This window comes from Cyprinodon tularosa, unplaced genomic scaffold (genome assembly GCF_016077235.1).
Source record: "Cyprinodon tularosa strain WSP-4 unplaced genomic scaffold, ASM1607723v1 ctg55, whole genome shotgun sequence".
Classification (NCBI taxonomy): domain Eukaryota; kingdom Metazoa; phylum Chordata; class Actinopteri; order Cyprinodontiformes; family Cyprinodontidae; genus Cyprinodon; species Cyprinodon tularosa.
This window is the reverse complement of record NW_024039285.1, coordinates 1,958,921-1,976,612: the sequence shown is the minus strand read 5'-3', so window position 1 is coordinate 1,976,612 and position 17,692 is coordinate 1,958,921. Positions and strand designations below refer to the sequence as shown.

At 35.6% G+C, this 17,692-nt stretch overlaps 1 protein-coding gene across 8 annotated transcripts in view; it reads right to left on the bottom strand.

The window, feature by feature from the left end:
• LOC119796473 (disabled homolog 2-interacting protein-like) overlaps positions 1–17,692 on the bottom strand; it is a 212,698-nt gene that overhangs the window by 104,501 nt on the left and 90,505 nt on the right. For 5 of the 8 annotated variants that reach the window (XM_038305045.1, XM_038305043.1, XM_038305049.1 and 2 more), the window contains one exon: positions 3,751–3,869. In XM_038305045.1, the coding sequence (XP_038160973.1) occupies positions 3,751–3,869 (119 nt within the window). The remainder of the gene's footprint in view (positions 1–3,750; positions 3,870–17,692) is intronic. The other 3 variants (XM_038305044.1, XM_038305051.1, XM_038305048.1) reach the window with 1 other exon arrangement.

The following is a 17,692-nucleotide window of genomic DNA, read 5'->3' as shown; positions in this document are numbered from 1 at the left end:
AATGCACAATGCTTTTGCAACAGTAGTTCTGGACCATTTGGAGCAATTATGATGTTTTTGATGTACAACTTGTAAAACACAATTTGTGTACTTGTACTTAAAATTTGAACAGGTGTAGAAAAAAACTGTACATGTGAATTCTATTTTTAATTCTACTTTTACAAAACTTATAATGTAACTCTCTCTACAACTTCAAATTCACACTTAAAATGCACAAATGGGTTTGACTCAATATTACCTTCATAGATTATTTGAATATCAAATTGCAGATTTGTCCAGAAATCCCCAAAATATTGAGTACTGATGGCAAACAATAGGAAGCAGCAGTATTCCTAAATTCACTGTGATATATGGACTAGCATTGAGGAAGGGATATTAAATAAACTAAAATGATTTTGACCTGAATGTAAGAAAGGACAAGGCATGTATTTTGGCCAGTTTGCAAATAACCTTTGAATTCCAGTTTCACTTGCTAGCGTTGTTCTCACCGAGCTCTTTGAACTTTCCATATCTCTGTGGCTGACAGAGAACAGGCTGAATGGAATTACATAATGCAATTCAACATGCACATTCAGCATGGAGAAGCATCTGCTTCTCAACAACCTTTCTGCCTCTGCATGTTTTAGCTCCTTCCAAACGTGTAACTGATGGCTTGAGAAAGAATGTTTCAATATTTACTGCACCATCTTGTTTGCAGTTCAACCTCTTGACTGTGCATGTACGAGGATGTATGACCCACCCCCAACTCCATTGTAAACTCAGCCTGTCCAAATCCATTAAATCAGCACTTACAAGTTCAGCTGGGCTTTATTGCAGGGGACTCGTTGTCATGAAATTAAAGCAAATGCTTGCAACCAGTTAATTCTATTCCCTCGGCTCGGCGGTTCCAGGCAGCCCTTAATGCCGGCTGATAGAATCAGAGCCGGGACAATCAGCAGGGCTTTCTGTGCTTTTACTATCACATCTCTTGTTCTCCTTTAGCATAAATGGATAAAACTAGAGGACATACCTTCCCAATTAGACCTTTCTGCTATTTATCAAAGACAAAATGGAAGTTAGGCAGAGAATTGATGAGAAGTGAAGTCCTTACGAAACCACAGGACAAGTTAAGTGAAATAAACTATAACTTCTATTTTTTATCTTTATCTGATTGATTGTAGAGGATTACACTTTGAAGTGAATTCCATTTTTTTCCTTCTGTTTCTGATGTGTTCGAGAACAACAGAGCAGTGTGCGTGTTCCTGTTTGCAGAAAGAAAACTCAGTCCATGCAAAGACCAGAGAGAAAAACATTTTGACAGATTTAGCTCAAGTCATAAAAGGAGTGCTTTAGATATCATTAAAGAACTGTTACTGTTTTAACATGAAAGTTTCATCCTGGAAACAGGAGAAACAGTGAAGGATGGTATTTATTAACTAACCAGCAAATAACTTTACTACAGTAACGCTATTATTGGCACCTATTTGATTGGTGGAGCAGTTTGTAGCACTGTTGCCTTTCAGCAAAAAAGTTGTGGGTTCAATTCCCAGTCTCTCTACATGGAGTTTGCATATTTTCCCTGTGCATGCATAATAGGTCCTGTATGGGTAGTCTGGCTTTGCCCCATACTAAAAAGGAAAAAATATGACTGTTTGGTTAATTGGTCTATCTAAACCTCTGGGCAATTGTGTGTGCATGGTTGTACTATTTCTCTGCCCTATCATAGACTTTAGTTCATAAACTGCTAGAGATATGATGGGTCTGATGAAGAAGATGGATGGATTTAATATGCGAGTTGCTGTGCTGTTACTGTAATCCTCACATAAGAAAATGCAAAAATTTGCCAAATATTACTAACAAATTATTAGAAGCACAGAATCCTAAGATTGTAACTTATAGAAGAAAACATTGAAGATCATTACAAAAACTGAACAAAGCTTCCTCAGAGTATCATCTTGCCACTACTGTTTTTCTTCACTAAATGCATTTTTTATGTAGGCCAAAAAGCATAATTTCACCCTTTTCCAATTCTCTTATCACAGCATCATCTTCCTCATTGCTTGTGCCACATTATATTGGTCAGCTAGGACTGCTTTCCTACCAGTCAGTTCACATTTATGTAGAGTACATCACTTTATGGATTACACTTTTTTCTCTCTAGCTCCTTTAGTGTTTGGAATTAGCTATTCGGTTGTTTCTCTGATTGAAGCTGTCCTTACCAGAGACCTGACTTTAGGTCAATGGTCTTCTATTGATAGCAAATGAATGGTGCCATAACATTTAAGCTTTAGATTATGATTTAAAAGTTAAATTGTAAATGTTTATATTGCTTCCAAAATAGTAGATATTTCTAAGCAAATTCAACTTTAAACAATTTGGCTGTCGGGTGATTAATGTTAAACAGAAATGCCATTATTTGTTTTTTTCTTGTCATGTCACAATTTTAAACTACATTGCTTTGGTCTTTTTTATATAATGTTGAATAAAATACATCGATTGGTTTGCGGTTTTAGTGAGAAAAATATGAAGAATTTTATGAAAGGCACTTAAAATGTTGGTGGGATTGCTGATGCAGTACAGTTAAATACCACTAGGGGGAAGCATATGAGAAAGTTGCCCACAGGGCAATTTAAAAAGTCTTTAAACAGAAATGTGCTCATTTTGCAAAGGACTCAGTCGTTACAGCTTATTAATATAACGCTCACTGGTGGGAGTTAAGAGGTCATGTGACTCAGAATGACTTTCACTAAGATCTCCTCCAACTTTCTTTATCCTGAGAAGTACAAGATGCTGCTTCAGAGGCAGTTAATCAATAGGTCAGCTTTCCATCTGACCCTTTAGCTCTCCCACAAGCCTGCAGCTCTTTGTTCCTTTTTTTCTAAAATAAGTACTCATTAATTCCTGCTTAAAATCAAGATCAAGTAAAGATTCAGCTCACACATCTCTATAAGAAATAAATAAAATCCTAAAACATTTCAAACATGATTGAAACATCTTACTGGCAACTATATGTTCTATTCTTTCCGACTATTTATTACAGAAATAGATAAAAATATGCATTCAATGAATTTGAGCTCAATTATGATCAATAATTATTTGAATAAAATATAGAAAATATTCTCCTTCTTGCTATTAAATCAACTTTTGATGGAAAATATGTTTTTCAGCCATGAGGGATGCCGTCATATTCATTAGCTTCCAATTCAGTCCATAGATGGCATTAAACTTACATGTTTATAAGAAACCAATCTCGTCACTCCACTGGTCTGACTAGGAGTGTTTACACTTCACCTCTGGGCTGCCATCTCCCCGCTTGTTAATTATTAATGGAAATACGCGCTGCTAATTGCTAATTATCTATAAATTGATGACTCATGGCAGAATTTTTTGCTTCATTAACTGACTGTTTATCTACTGAATTAAACATGACAGAAAACGCTAGAGCCGACACACACAAAAAAAAAATAGGCTCTCAGTTTTTGTTTTACAGCAAAGATGGCAAGCTGTGTGGGAGTATAAGTGGCTTATCAATCATACGAGGTGGGAAAAGCAGTAGAAGACTAAGTGCTGAATGTAAACCAAATGTGTGCTGTGCAGCAATAAAGTTTGAAAGACTCTGTTCTGACTTTTAAAGAATCAGTTCCAGGTTCCTATGAGCCCATCTGGACTCCAAACAACCTCCTTAAATATTGATCTTAAGGCTAAAGCTCATAAAGAAACCAGGTAAGACAGGGAGAGGAGGTAGTTGGTAGATATAGAAGCACCACTCACAGTACTCACGGTGACTCTGAAAGGTGTGGCAGCGGTTGAGGTGGCTTCCATGGTGGTGGAGTTCTTGTCTGAGGAGCCTGGCATACTCCGTCTGCGCCCCGTCCGCTCCGGAGGAGACTCTACAGACAAACACATAGACCTTAAGGTGGCAATAGTTTACATCCTGACTTTTTTTTTTTTTTTTTCTATCTGAAAAATGTCATCTGTCCCTTAAGCAATATCTAATATCAAACAGTTTTTAGAGATTACTTAGATCTCTGTCTTTCAGCCATTTTTTTACCATAAAATGGCTGAAAAGTAAAATGACAAAGGACATTTTCATAAAACTGTCACCTAATTCATTAATGTGGTTGCAATAGGGATGGCAACATATTCTTGAAATATTATCATAGTATTGCGTGGCATTTATAGCAATGATGACGATGATAACTGATGACAAGGGAATGCCTGATTTTCTCATAGATTTAAGAGGGCTAAAAAGACTATAAGCAATCCCCAGCATATAGTATAGAATTCAACCTTATTGTCATTACACTATCGCCAGTTCAAATCAACGAAATGTAAATTGCATCTATACAGAAGTGCTATACAGGATATAAATATTAATTTACATGTGTATTGAGACTATTCATGTATGGACTATAAATGGTATATATAAAGAGAGAGCAATTGTAAGAGGCTATAAAATCGATTGTACAGGAAAGTTAGGATATATATATATATATATATATATATATATATATATATATATATATATATATATATATATATATATATATATATATATATATATATATATATATATATATATATATATGTGTGACTTTATATATAAGTGGGACTTTCTTTAATACTGACAGATAATAGCAGATAAAACTTTTACAGAATATATAAAGCTATAGTTGAGAAGTACATGTAAGTGGTACTGTATCCTCAGGCGGTTGTGTTTCTGTGTGTGGGTGTGTATGTAATAATAATGTAATAATATTATTGTTATTCTCATTACAGGTTCCCAAACATCATCAATTAAACATAATCTATTTATCAACTTTTTTCTTATCAAGATCTGTAGCAACTGTAATGGTGGTATTGAGACTTTTCTGATAACAACAAGCAGTTGGGTAATTTCTGACCCACAGTAGTAAAGCTTAGTTAGGACACTATAGGATAGGTCATATGATCTGAAAAACAAACAAAAAAAACTAGATTTTAGCACCTATCTTATAGTTGAATAAGACCATTTCTGGGCAAGGTGAAAAATTTCCGATTACAATGCAATAACCAATCTGCATAGTGGCATAGTTGCATTGATTTTTAATGACTGATCTAATTCAAAATTATAACAGAAACATTTCCAGAATAATTATCGAGTGGTACTAAACACCTTTAGTTTTAGTTGCAAGCACAGTTTCACTAAGTTACTTCTATTTTTTTTCTGGGACCTTTCTCCTATACCACGTTTTTCTTCTCTAGTTGTGATAAATCATTTTAATGCGGCTAAATACTTGGTTATCGAACACATATCTATGCTTATCGAGGTGGTATTGGATAAGGCTCTAGGAAGCTTTAGATTCCCTCAACAAAGTATGAGTATGTTTCGTAAAAAGGATTCCTTTGTGGGTGCAGAGCAAAACTAAATATTTGGCCAGGTAGTTACATCAAAGAATTGCAACATACAATATTGATCCAAAGTACACATGCGTATTTTGCACCAAAAAGTATTTCTATTATGTTTTAATCTTCCCTGATTATGTGAAAAAAAAAAACTTGTATAATTTTTTTAAAGGCCATGCAAAAACCTTCCCAGTAATGACCCTATTGGTGGTTTCTGAATATTTTTAATTTTCAAACTCAAACTAAAATTAAAAAAGGACTGGTATCCTCTTTACAACAATATCCCAAGAATTCTGAGGGTATCAAAATTAAATAAAAAGAGAAAATTGAACCTGAACAGTGTGTCAGACCGACCTGCATAGACAGGCAGGTAGAAGCCTGAGTATTTTATACCATGTTATCAAAATGGTTCTGTCACTTTAGTTTTTAAGCATTCAAAGAGTGATATAGCCTTCACTGAATTTCTGCAATCCAGTTTTAACCAGTATTTTGAAAACAAAAGTAAAAAAAAAAACTAAAAAAAACAGTTTATATTCTTTAAAACAATCTAATTCGAAGAGTTTTGATGTGATCCTTTCCAACTTTTTAGGCAGCAAAACGTTAAGGCTCTTCAAACCATCTGGATGAACATCTGCTACTGCACTAGAGTTTCTTACTCACACAATCCCTTTTTGAAATGTTCTGTCAAGATAATGTAGGAAGAGGACATTATTGAGAAACAAAAATAAGGTGTTAGACCATTATGAAGGAGTGCTGATCTCGTCCTGAGGTCATAACATGTAAAGAAGCTGCAGATCTGGACATGTTCATGAGGAATGTAAGCTTCATCCAACATGCATGTCTTTACATATTTCAGTTCCCTCTTGTGCCTTCTCATCCCAGAGAACACAAGAATAGGGTACTTAAATAGATCACAAGTGCTTAATTTGTATTGAAATATAGAAAAAGTTCAGAATGTGAGCTATAATTGTTGATATGGTGATAAAATATGTCCATATTTAGGGACATTGTGATTCCATGACATTATTTAGGTCATGTTAAGTTATCTTAAATTAGCCTCCAACTGTCTGGAACAACTAATACAATTAGTACTACAGTGTGTGAAGCATAATATTCCTGTTAAGTCATTGTGTAATTTATCACTGTATAACACATCGTCTCACACACAGACAAGTGAACACACACATAGATACACAGAAAAACACACACACAACTTTTCTTTGGCTTGAGGAGGTATTATATATATATACTTTAATTAAGAGAAATTAACACATGACTGCATGAATTCACAGATTTGAGTGATTGGTTGGAAAATTGTGTGATCATTCTGGTTTAACAGTGTTATCAAAGGGCAAAAAGAAATAATTTATTCTTGTAGATTTATAAACAAAATAATTATTTTTTCCCCCCTAAATATGCAAATGTTGGGTGTACGTTCCTATACTGCTGTCACACTGAGTGCATATATATATATATATATATATATATATATATATATATATATATATATATATATATATATATATATATATATATATATATATATATATATATATATATATATATATATATATATATATATATATCATTTGCAGTTTTTCACACATCACCTCACACAGCTGGACTGTGTTGTTGGTGAAGGACAAAGCGATTGGGAAGAGTATGGAGGATAAATGGAACTAAGTACAGGAAAGAAAACCTGTTAAAGGGCTGCTGAAGTGTTAAAATAATGATCCATTGCATAATGAATCTGCAAATATATCAAATGAAGCTGGCAGAGACATCCTAAAAGACTAAGATTCTAAAAACAAGAATACAGCTCTGCAGTATTTTACCTGAAATCCCAAAAAAATAAAAACAAATAGTTCAAATGATAATAAATGTTTCTCAGTATCTACCCATATGAAGACATAATATAAACACAAATCTGCTTATTTTTTATTTATTTTTATTTTTTACATGTTAATTTGTCCTGTGACAGTATGAAGGATTTCATTTGAGAAAGTAATGTTTGAAAAGAAGACACTGATAACTCACTGTCGAAGGACAAAACTCAGAAGGTGACAAGAACAGGTTTTATCCTGTCTGTCAAGTGTTCATTAGTATTGATATGGATGGTAAATCTTTAAAGTCTCCTTGGAAATCAGATTCATGCACTAAGCAGTGTTAAAGCGATGAAATTAAAAACATCTTTATCTTTAGTCATGGCACAACTTGTGCACTCACTACTTTTCTGTTGCTTTTCCTCCTTGCAACCAACAAATACAGCAGGATTGAAATTTCTGCTGCCATGACAACAAGACTTTTTAATCCTTTCAGATCAAAAACTCATTCATGAGCGAATAAGGTTGATTAAGGTAATTATCAGCCCTGACGGAATCAAGTCAGCAGTGCAAATTCTAACACCCAGCCTTTAACAAATTTGCCCCTCTGAGGCTTGATTTGGTAACAGAAAACTCCCCGCCTGTGCACAGCTGGCTGCTGTTGGCGCTTAAAGGAAAACCAACACAACACACGAGCGCACTTCACAGAGCTTTAAAGGGAGTGCTGTGTGCAAATGCGATGCAGGCTTTCACATGCTCCAGCCATCTGACTATAATCAATCTGCACAAATGTATGGAAATTTGCCACTGCTGTGAAGATGTGAGGAAGTCCTGCGTCTGCTTCGACGGACAGGCAGCTGGCAGCAGACAGTGAGCAGACCAGTTTTCAATAAAACTTAGATTAAAACACAAAGTCTAATGAGACACCCAAGGAAAACTATTAAGGAGGTTGTTTTGTCAAACACGAGGGGTTTGATCTCGGGAACATTTCCTGTTTACAGGGGGTGTGTGGCAGTTGTGTGCAGCATCTCAGATCACAGATAGAGTGTGTTAGTCTGCATCTGGTGTGGAAAAGGGTCAGAGTGTCCACAATAAGCTGCTGTCTTGGAAATTTCAAATACGATAGGCCTAAGATCATTTGCTGGATGTTTCCACTCAATTCATTCTCGTTCTTCTCATCATTTCCATGATCTTACAATGACTGTTCTCCTTTATCAAAGGGATTTCTGATTATGCCTTCAGACTTGGCTCTGTCCTATGTTCCTCTGCACACAAACACTGACATTCTGGAGAGGAAACCAACCCAACTAACTGGAATTTTCAATGTAGCCATTGATGTTGCAGCCTACTATCTGTCTGACCACATTTTCTTTTTTTGTTTTTTTTGTTTTACATGGTTAAAAACATACGACAAGTTGCTGCAGTGGTTTTTTTGTGTCTTTGTGGACAGTAAATTGATTAGTATGCTGGAAGAGATTTACAGCCAAAGTAGAGTAGCTAACCTTATATAGTTTACAAGATCACAAAATCTCTTTGTCCATAAATGTTAAAGACCACAGACACTGAGAAAACCTGCCTTCTCTGGGATGTTAGCCAGAGGAAGTGGTTTGAACTGTGAACAGGGGACCAGATTGTATGTTTTTGATGAATCACACTTATCAAACCTCCTAAGACATTTGGGTAGGATCACAGGATTTAGGAAAAACAGTAAACTTTATGGAGTCTTTAAGGATCACTTGAGTTTGCCTATTTAGCCTGAAATGTTTTGTATAGGGCTAGAAAAGACGTGTTATCATGACATATTGTGGTAGGTTCTGCAACAGCATAAGATCCTAAAGGCTATCCAATCATGTATAAACAAAGCAAGAGTTGGTTCCACATTAATAGCATAAAGTTGAATTAGTTCAGAGGAAGGCTGCTATTTCTGGTGTTTATGTTCCTGGACAGGTTCTCAAGGTGTCGTCATGAAGAGGTTTGTGTCAGGTGTTGAAATCTCAGGGGCACATTTATGCTTTTTTGTGGATGTACTTCTCTGCCTGTCTTAAAACCACTTAGAGCATCCTAAAAACATTTCTTCTCATTTCCAAATGTGAATAGGACAGGATGAGTGTGGGCTCCTCTCAGCCTGAAGTAACACTTCTCAAGTGGAAAGAGGTAAATTGCTTCCTCTAAACTGGGGGTCAAACATTTCTTTAAGTAAAGACATTCCAGTCTGTTTGTGTCTCTTTCATGATTGATGGTAAGATGGAGTAGAGTGAGGAGGATAGATTAGGCCCTTGTCTGTAGTAATACAGGCACAGCTTTAGCTTTCGTTAAAATAAGAGTTGAAAAGTAAAGCTCTGATTTACCGCTCAGTAGGGCTGGGCGATATAGAAAAAAGGCTTATCGATAAAAAATAATGCATATTGATCGATATCGATAATTATTGAAAAAATTTGAAACCATATTTTATGTGCAGCTCTGCCTGGACATTTTATGATATTGCTAAATGATTTAATTATAATAAAGAACACAAACACAGACTTCTAATTAAATATTTATTTAATCAGCTTTTTTAACCATAACAGAATTGTTTTAAAGAAAAATAACTTAAGAGACCTGAGTTATGTTATTAAATACTGACAAAGAATAAACTAAAGTGACCAGAAAAGTGACCAAAATAAATATAACAAATAAATAAATGGACCCCCCCCCCCCCGGCCGTCACCCGCATTCCTGCTTTAACCTGAGTTATTACTTTGAAGTTGCTGGCCCCTCAGCATTTTTGTCTCAATTGTTAGAACTACGTGGGAAACTGCCCAGAATTAAAAATATATATACATTTTCCAATTCACGAAGATTCCTCGGAGGAGAGCCGCGCCGAGGCCTACACAGCTCGTACTCCTGCGGGTGTGAGCGGCTGAGATGATAAAAAAAAAGTTGGTTGTGTTATCAGACTGGTTTTCACTGGTTCCCTACACATTTTACAGATGACTGTGGTTTGTTTTTTGTCCGACTTGCCATGACCGAAATACTGCCAAACTGGCGAACTACAAAAACCCTTCTTTGAAACAATTTCCTCCGACTCTCCTTGCTGCGACATCTTCATGTGCTCTGTGTTGTGGTTTGAAAGGGCGGCGCTTTTTGACGGCATGCCTGGGTCCGCGATTGTGATTGGTTGGGAGGAAGTAGTGATTAGCATAAACCTACATGCTAGCCTACGATGAGAAGGAAGGAAGACTGCGTTTTTTTTTATCGAACTTTTATCGACTCTCTTTTTTTCTATTGCGCCACACGTCTATTGATCGATATATATCGTTATTGAATTATCGCCCAGCCCTACCGCTCAGTAAACATTACAAACTGTCACCTATGCTCCTAAAATCTGGATCATGACCAAAGGAATTGAAGACAAGCGTCTGAACTGAGCTTCCTGCTCTTTATTAATAGTTACGCTAAGATGGTTTGGGAATATAATAACCACATTAACTTCCAGGATTATATTTACAGATATTTCAGGATCATCCCACTGAGCATCACTTCTGGCTAGGAGCACCACAGGGTTCCTTGCAAAGAACTAGGTTATATTGAGAGTTTGTCCTATGCCTCAAATCGATGTGTTTTTAAACATAGAGTATTACATTTTGGGACTTTTTTTTGCCTTTTTATTCAAAATGAAAGATCAAAAAACAGAGCCCTGCAACAAAACTTTCAAATGTCCTATATTTTGATGTACTTTTTCTAAATGCACTGTAGTGGATGTATGTTATTCTGCAAAGAAAGAAAAAAAGAAAGATTGGGGCAGAGAAACCTGGATGTTAAGCCTCCATGGACTCATTTTCAAAGGGACACATCTAATGCTCTTCCTCTAAGGAAAATAGTCACCTCCCTGTTGGGACTGCACATTATGTATAAAGATGGTAGCAGCAGGAGGCTAAAATAGCTTAGCACACTGAATGCTAGAGGGACTACCATCTTTATGTTAATCTAAGCTTACCTCCCGCTGTTCTGGTTTCATATTTAATGTGATGACTTGTTTTGATATTCTATTTAAAGGTGGTGAGTAGAAATATTTCTAAGCCTGAAAAAGAGTTAAGGCCTCTGATTTATGCCAGGGAAAGATAAAATACTTCTTTTTTTCATGTAAAGCTGTAATTTCCAATTTAAATTCAGTAACACACTACAGGTCAGAGTTTATATATCCAGAGCACATCCCAAAAGGATGTCCTCCAGCGAGAGACAAACACCAGCTAACATTCTCTTCCTCTTATGTCTGGGTGGAACCGTGCTCATAAAGACTGCAAAAAAAATGCTTTAATTAAAGATTTGTCTTCGTCAGGAAACTCTCATGTTTATAACTAATTCTATAAGTGAAAATCTTGTACAAATACTTTAATGCAGGCCTCCAATATTCTTAAATCACAGATCAAAGAGGAGGCGACAATTTTGCATTCCTTTGTTGCTCAAGGTAAGCACTCAGATGTGCTAAAAGCCTTAAAGATAAAGAAGGAAACTGAGGTATTTTTATGCAAGGTTTAAATCTTAGACTTTCATTTCAAAAGGACTTTAACTTTCTGCACTCTGTGCTGCATGCTGGATAATTTTGTCCTACTGAATAGGAGTGGGTAGATTTTTGTCATTTATTTTTTATGTATCTGTAAGAAAAACATCAGCTAAACCAGAATTGGAAAATATTCAGCATTTTCTTTCTGTAGTTCATAACTTGTGGAAAACCCTATCTCATGGATAGAATGCAGACAGATACCCTGCAGCTGCACTAGAAGCTAAAAACGTGTTGCTTTATGGACACCCCTTAGCCACAACAAGTTAAACAAAATATATCGGAGCATCAGAACCCAAAATAGAGCACAGATGACTTCTTTCTGAATAACTATTCAAACTTTTGCTGGTTATCAATTACTGGTTCTTTAAAGTTAGATTGTAGAGTTAAGATGAAATGGTGATTAACAAGAACAGGAAGGAGAACAATCACTAGAACAACCAATTACAGCTCCCTCCATGCTGCTTGCCTTCAATGACTGAATGACAAACACATTCAACCCCATTAGAAAATTGACTGAAGTGAAAGCTAATATAGACCAGACATAAAACACATCTTGGTTCTTGCTTTCTGCCAATGCGTCATGCATTACTGTGGGCATTACCAGGGAAGAATGTTAAACAAGTCGTTAGCTGACAAGCAACACAAAACAATAAAGAGTTTCTAATAAAAAGAAAAAAGAAAACATGAGAAGAAACCACTTGCTTTAGTGCTGATATAATCACATTCAGACAGCTGTGTTGGATTCCAGCAGAAAATGTGATATTCTACTGTAAATGTTGTCTCTCATTCCAATGTTTAGTTGATTCTATTTTTGTTTTACTTTGATACATATTACCTAGACTATTTAGTGTTCTTCTACTTGTTCTTCATAAATAAAACAACACTGATTTAATACAGGTCATCATTTAACTCTGCATTATTGATTTTATTATCCATTGTTTTGAAGAGGAAATGCAGATTCTCTGTTAAAAACCGGACTGGGTTCAACTCACTGGGTTGACATTAAACGAACCCCATTTGGATGTGAACAGCTGCTGTAAAGTGACAGAACTTTTGGGGAAGCTTTAGTTGTTTCCTGCAGGAAAAGAGTCATAGTCTTTCCCCTGACAAACAGGATTTAGTTGCACACAGCACAGTCAAGCTGTTACAAGCCCCTGTTTTTGTGGGAATCATTTATACATGATATGCTTCCCATTATCCTTCTTATACTCTTTGAACCTTTCATCTTATTGACACCCTTGGTAAAGTTTAGCAAAATAAATTCTAAACTAAGTCGGTCTGGTTTAATTAATTCCATTTTAAATATAATTACAGTTGTAGCAAGCATGTACTTCCATGCATGTCAGTAGAAGTTAGCACTTTTCCACACAACAGTAACAGTTCTGCAGCAATAGATTCTGGTTAAGCAGGCTTTCAAGGTCATGAAAACCAAGAAACCCTGAGGTGACATATTTAGAGGCTTGAGGTCAGTGCAAAGGAAAATCCAAACAGAATCAAAACCACAATATTGGTTGCAGAAAAACATTTTTTGCTAAATCGCCCTTACCATACTTCGCATGGTGTTATGGAAATATTGTCTTTCATTCAACTATTCCTATGTGGAGAAAATGTAGGCACATACCCATTTTTTGGAGAATTTTCTAGCTAATGAAGATCAACATACTGCTTTATTTCAGTGGCACATTCTCTGTTTTTTTTTTCCTAATTTAATTCAATTCAGGACCAATCAAAAACTTTGCACTACAGTATAAGCATTTAAAACACACAGACACACTTGACTGGATCATTTTAGTTATAATCTCACATCTAGTTTTCCAGTGTGATAAAAACTGGACTGAACCCGAATGAATAGTTATAAAAGAGATTTAGCCAAATCAAAGTACTATCTATATACACATATACATTTATATGTATATAATTACAACTGTATTGTATTTTTGCTTTGTTTCTATGTATTATGTCTATTAACACAATTACTTATATTACTACTATACTCCTCACAGCTTTACTCACAGCTTAAACTCCAAGGAAACTGTAAAAGTGCTGAAAGCCTGAGTTCTTTTATGTCAAAGTAAAAAACACATTTTTTAGAACAGCTTTTCAATGTAAATGTTAAACTGTTTACTGAGGTATTATTGATAGGCCGTGGTCCTACTGTTTTATTTGTTTCACTACCTGATTTTATCATGTTTTTATCTTTATTTGCTGTATTTCTGCATTTATTTTTCTTTGATTTTATTGTTCAATTCTTATTAAGCACTTCAAGTCATTGTAGGAAATTGTGCTATACAAATAAACCTGCCTATACTATACTGGAGTACTGTCATTAATTAGCGGAGAGAGAACACTGAGTGGTGAGGACAAAATATTCTAATGATGTTATGGGAAACCATTTAGATATTTAGTTATTTTCTTTAATTAAGAGTTAAAATCTCATGTGTAAAATAAGGAAGTAGCCTCTTTCATTTTGACAGGTGAGAATTTAGCCCAGAACTTTGAAACAGTGAACTAAGAACATGAATTATTCAGCATTAATCCATTTGAAAACGACCCTCTAACCGGATTTTGAGGGATGAACTTCGGTGTATGACCGGCTCTTCTGAAACAGAGTGATAACTTAGTGGGTTGTTGGATAGATCTGGAACTCTCGGTTCTTTCTTTTTTATGTCGTCCTCTTTAACTCAGACAGGAAATATCAAGCTCGTCAATAACTACCATATCCACCATGTTCATCAACTGTGAGCCGCTTTTGTGGTTTGTCAGTGGAAGCCTTTGAAAAGCCTTTTTCAAGAGTTTCCTTTTGTGTGGTGAGATGAAAACTAAAGTTTCAAACATGCTGCAAATCCTATTATCAATACAGCCAATTAGAAGTGCTAAATCTTATTATAAGATAAACTTTTTGTCTTTTCTAAGGGAAATAAAGTGAACTAAAGGTTTAAGAACAGAATTCTGTTATCAGGGAGTCTGCATTTTTAAGATGTTTGTTTCTCTAGGAAAGAGAAACGCATACACACAGAGTATGCAGTGTTCTTTTGTTATGACAGAAGGGTAGAGCCAGAGGAGAGTTCAAACACAAACAAATGTACACAGAGTTTGCATTAATGAAAAGTGCAGGATAAGAAATCACAGGCTGCCAAACAGTGTTTACCCCATTCTCACTACCTGGGTATCTACTCATCTACAATCTGTCATTGGAGTCCTTTGCTAAACCTTAATGTTTCTGTTTTTCACCTTAGCTATAGCTGCCTGGTAGCAGTGATACAATCTATTCTGCCTACCTGAAAAGTATGCCTGAAAAGTAAGATTAACCCTTTACTTCGCTACTCTAAAATAAAATCCACTGCAATTACTACCCAAGTCTGGAACAGCTGAAAACCTGGCATCTCAATCTGAAATGTGGGCAGAGGTTGCATTGATCAAATAAAGTTGCTTTAAAAAGGGTGGAATAACAGGTTAACAGGATGAATATTAGTCACACCTCCTAAGCTAGCCTTTATAAAGGAGTGCCAAGAGGTAAAACATTGTTTATAAAAGTCATGAAAAAGTCCCAGCTGCAGTTCTTCTATAAACTTTGTAGTGAAAATATCTCTGTTTGTGAAAAATCCTGTTTTGGACCAATAATATATAAGCTTTTGGCCAAAAAATTATGTGTTATAGAAAAAATAACTCTTAATAAAACTCTGAACACGCCCTTTCTCTGATGGAACATGCTGATATGAAGGTAAACTGAGCTAAATAGGGGGAATCACTGCAAGGAAACCTGCTTGAACCTGCAGAGGTTGGATTGGGGTTTTATATTCCCCTTCCAGCAGGGGAATAACTCTGGACACCCAGCAAGAGACACAATGGAGGAGATTAGACAGAAAACAGAATGATGTGTTAAAATTGACCTGTCAAAATAAGAATGCCACTCAAATTAAGAATCTTTGAGAAGACTCAAAAACTGCATTTGACAGGCATTCTCCATCTACTTGACTTTTTATGAAGAGTGGGCAAATTAAGCTATTAAAAAGTTACCAAAAAATCTCTAAAATGTAACTTTAGATTAAGATGGTACAAAAAAGTATTGACTAAACACAAACACACTAAGCCGTTAATATTTCAGCTTAGTAAACAATAAAAACACTTTATTTTCATTTCAGCTCCCAATTATCAACTATTTAGATTTTTGTCTTTCACATTAAATCCCAATAAAATGCATTACATAGAAATGGGTCGCTGTAATAGAACAAAATGTGACAAAGTTCAAAGGGAATAAAATATTATATGAATGCTTTTACAAGGAAAATATAGCCCAGTTTTAAACCTCAAAGCTTTCCTGCCTGCTCTGAAACACCAAATGCTGAGCTGAGAGTGTGTTCATCTTTCTTTATGCTTGGAGACTAAAACGTGTTAGCACTAAAACATAAGAGAGAGGCTGGACTTTTGACCTCTGGGACACATTATTTACACAGCACAGAGGTGATGGGGTGATAAAGAGGTTCTCCTCCGTCTCCTTGGAGCACCTCTATGGACATGGGGGAGCTAGAGAGTATAAGAGCTAACAAAAACCATCAGTGCATACATAGTCAACATTCACTTCACTTAACTTTCTGCAAATATATTGCCTACCCTCCTTAAAACACACACACAAAAAAAAGGAAAGGGAATTCAACCTAAAAAGCCACCAAAACATAACCTACAAAGAAAATAAATGGGAGTTTAATAGCTGACACTTATACTGTATATTCTGTTCAAGTTATATCTAGTAAGAATGAGTCTGCTTCGTGTTTGGTTTGGCGCAGACATGCCATTGTCTGTAGTTTGTTAGGGGAAGTCAGAGGGAGAAGAAGTGGGGCACAGAAGAAGGAAGTTTCTGTTTGTGTTGAGGGCGACACGGCAGCTACATTCCTTCTGCTTCTGCTGCCGAGATCCTTCTGACTTCAATAACATCACCAGCTTGCGAGGATTTAAAGGAAACAGACCAAGCACTCTTGGAGTCGATGATAACATTTCCTAAAAACATCTAAGCTTCAGAATGTTTTTTAAGAAAAGGGTTGGATCTAAAACAACAAACAAAATGTTTTTAAGCAAACTTTCTAAAAGACAATTTAAAAAAAGACTTTATACTGTATGTCCACAAAGGGATATATTTATGCTAAACCTAAAAGACCCATGAGACGAAATTAGAAGAAAAATAACAGACAAAGAGAAGAACAACACGATAAGAAAAAGCTGATTAAACAGGTAACTCTGATTAAACTAAGAGTAACTCAGAATGAGGCGAGAAAGATGCATGAGTGACATGAATACATGTCCAGAATTTTAAAGCTCCTGATAGGAATTCTAATTATTTTCCGTCTTTTCACATATTGCTTTCTCTGCAGTCAGTGTCTGCCTGTCTGCTCCTAAAGTAGGGATAGAGATCCTGAATAAACTCCTGCAGCCACATCTCATTAAAAAGCGTTGTACTGAAATCGACCAATTTGGCCAGAGATGAAAAATCTGCAAAAATCATCTTCATTGACTATAAAAGGTACTTAGAGGGAACATACAAAAACCCCAACAACATGAGTTTACTTCTATTAGATGCATCAGAAACATCATTTTGGTTAAAAACAAAAAACAAAAACAAAAAAAACATCCATCCACAGCTCTTGCTTTGATTTGCTCTGCAAAATGTAATATAAAATAGATAAAAGCTAGAAAGATAAGCATTGATGCGTAACTGAGTGTAAGCTTGTAATATCTTTATTTTCAATTTGATTAATAAGTACTTCCTCTATCAAAGAACGTGTTGCACTTTTTTTTCTTCATGCCTCAGATTCAAAAGAAACAAAAATAACTCGACTCAGTAAAATACGCAGTCAGTAGGTCTGATCTAATAGAAAATCAGAACTCAGTATCGGCCTGAAAAAGCTAGAAAGGAACATCTCTACATAGTGTTTTCCTGATATTCTCACTATACTTTCCCCAATGTTCC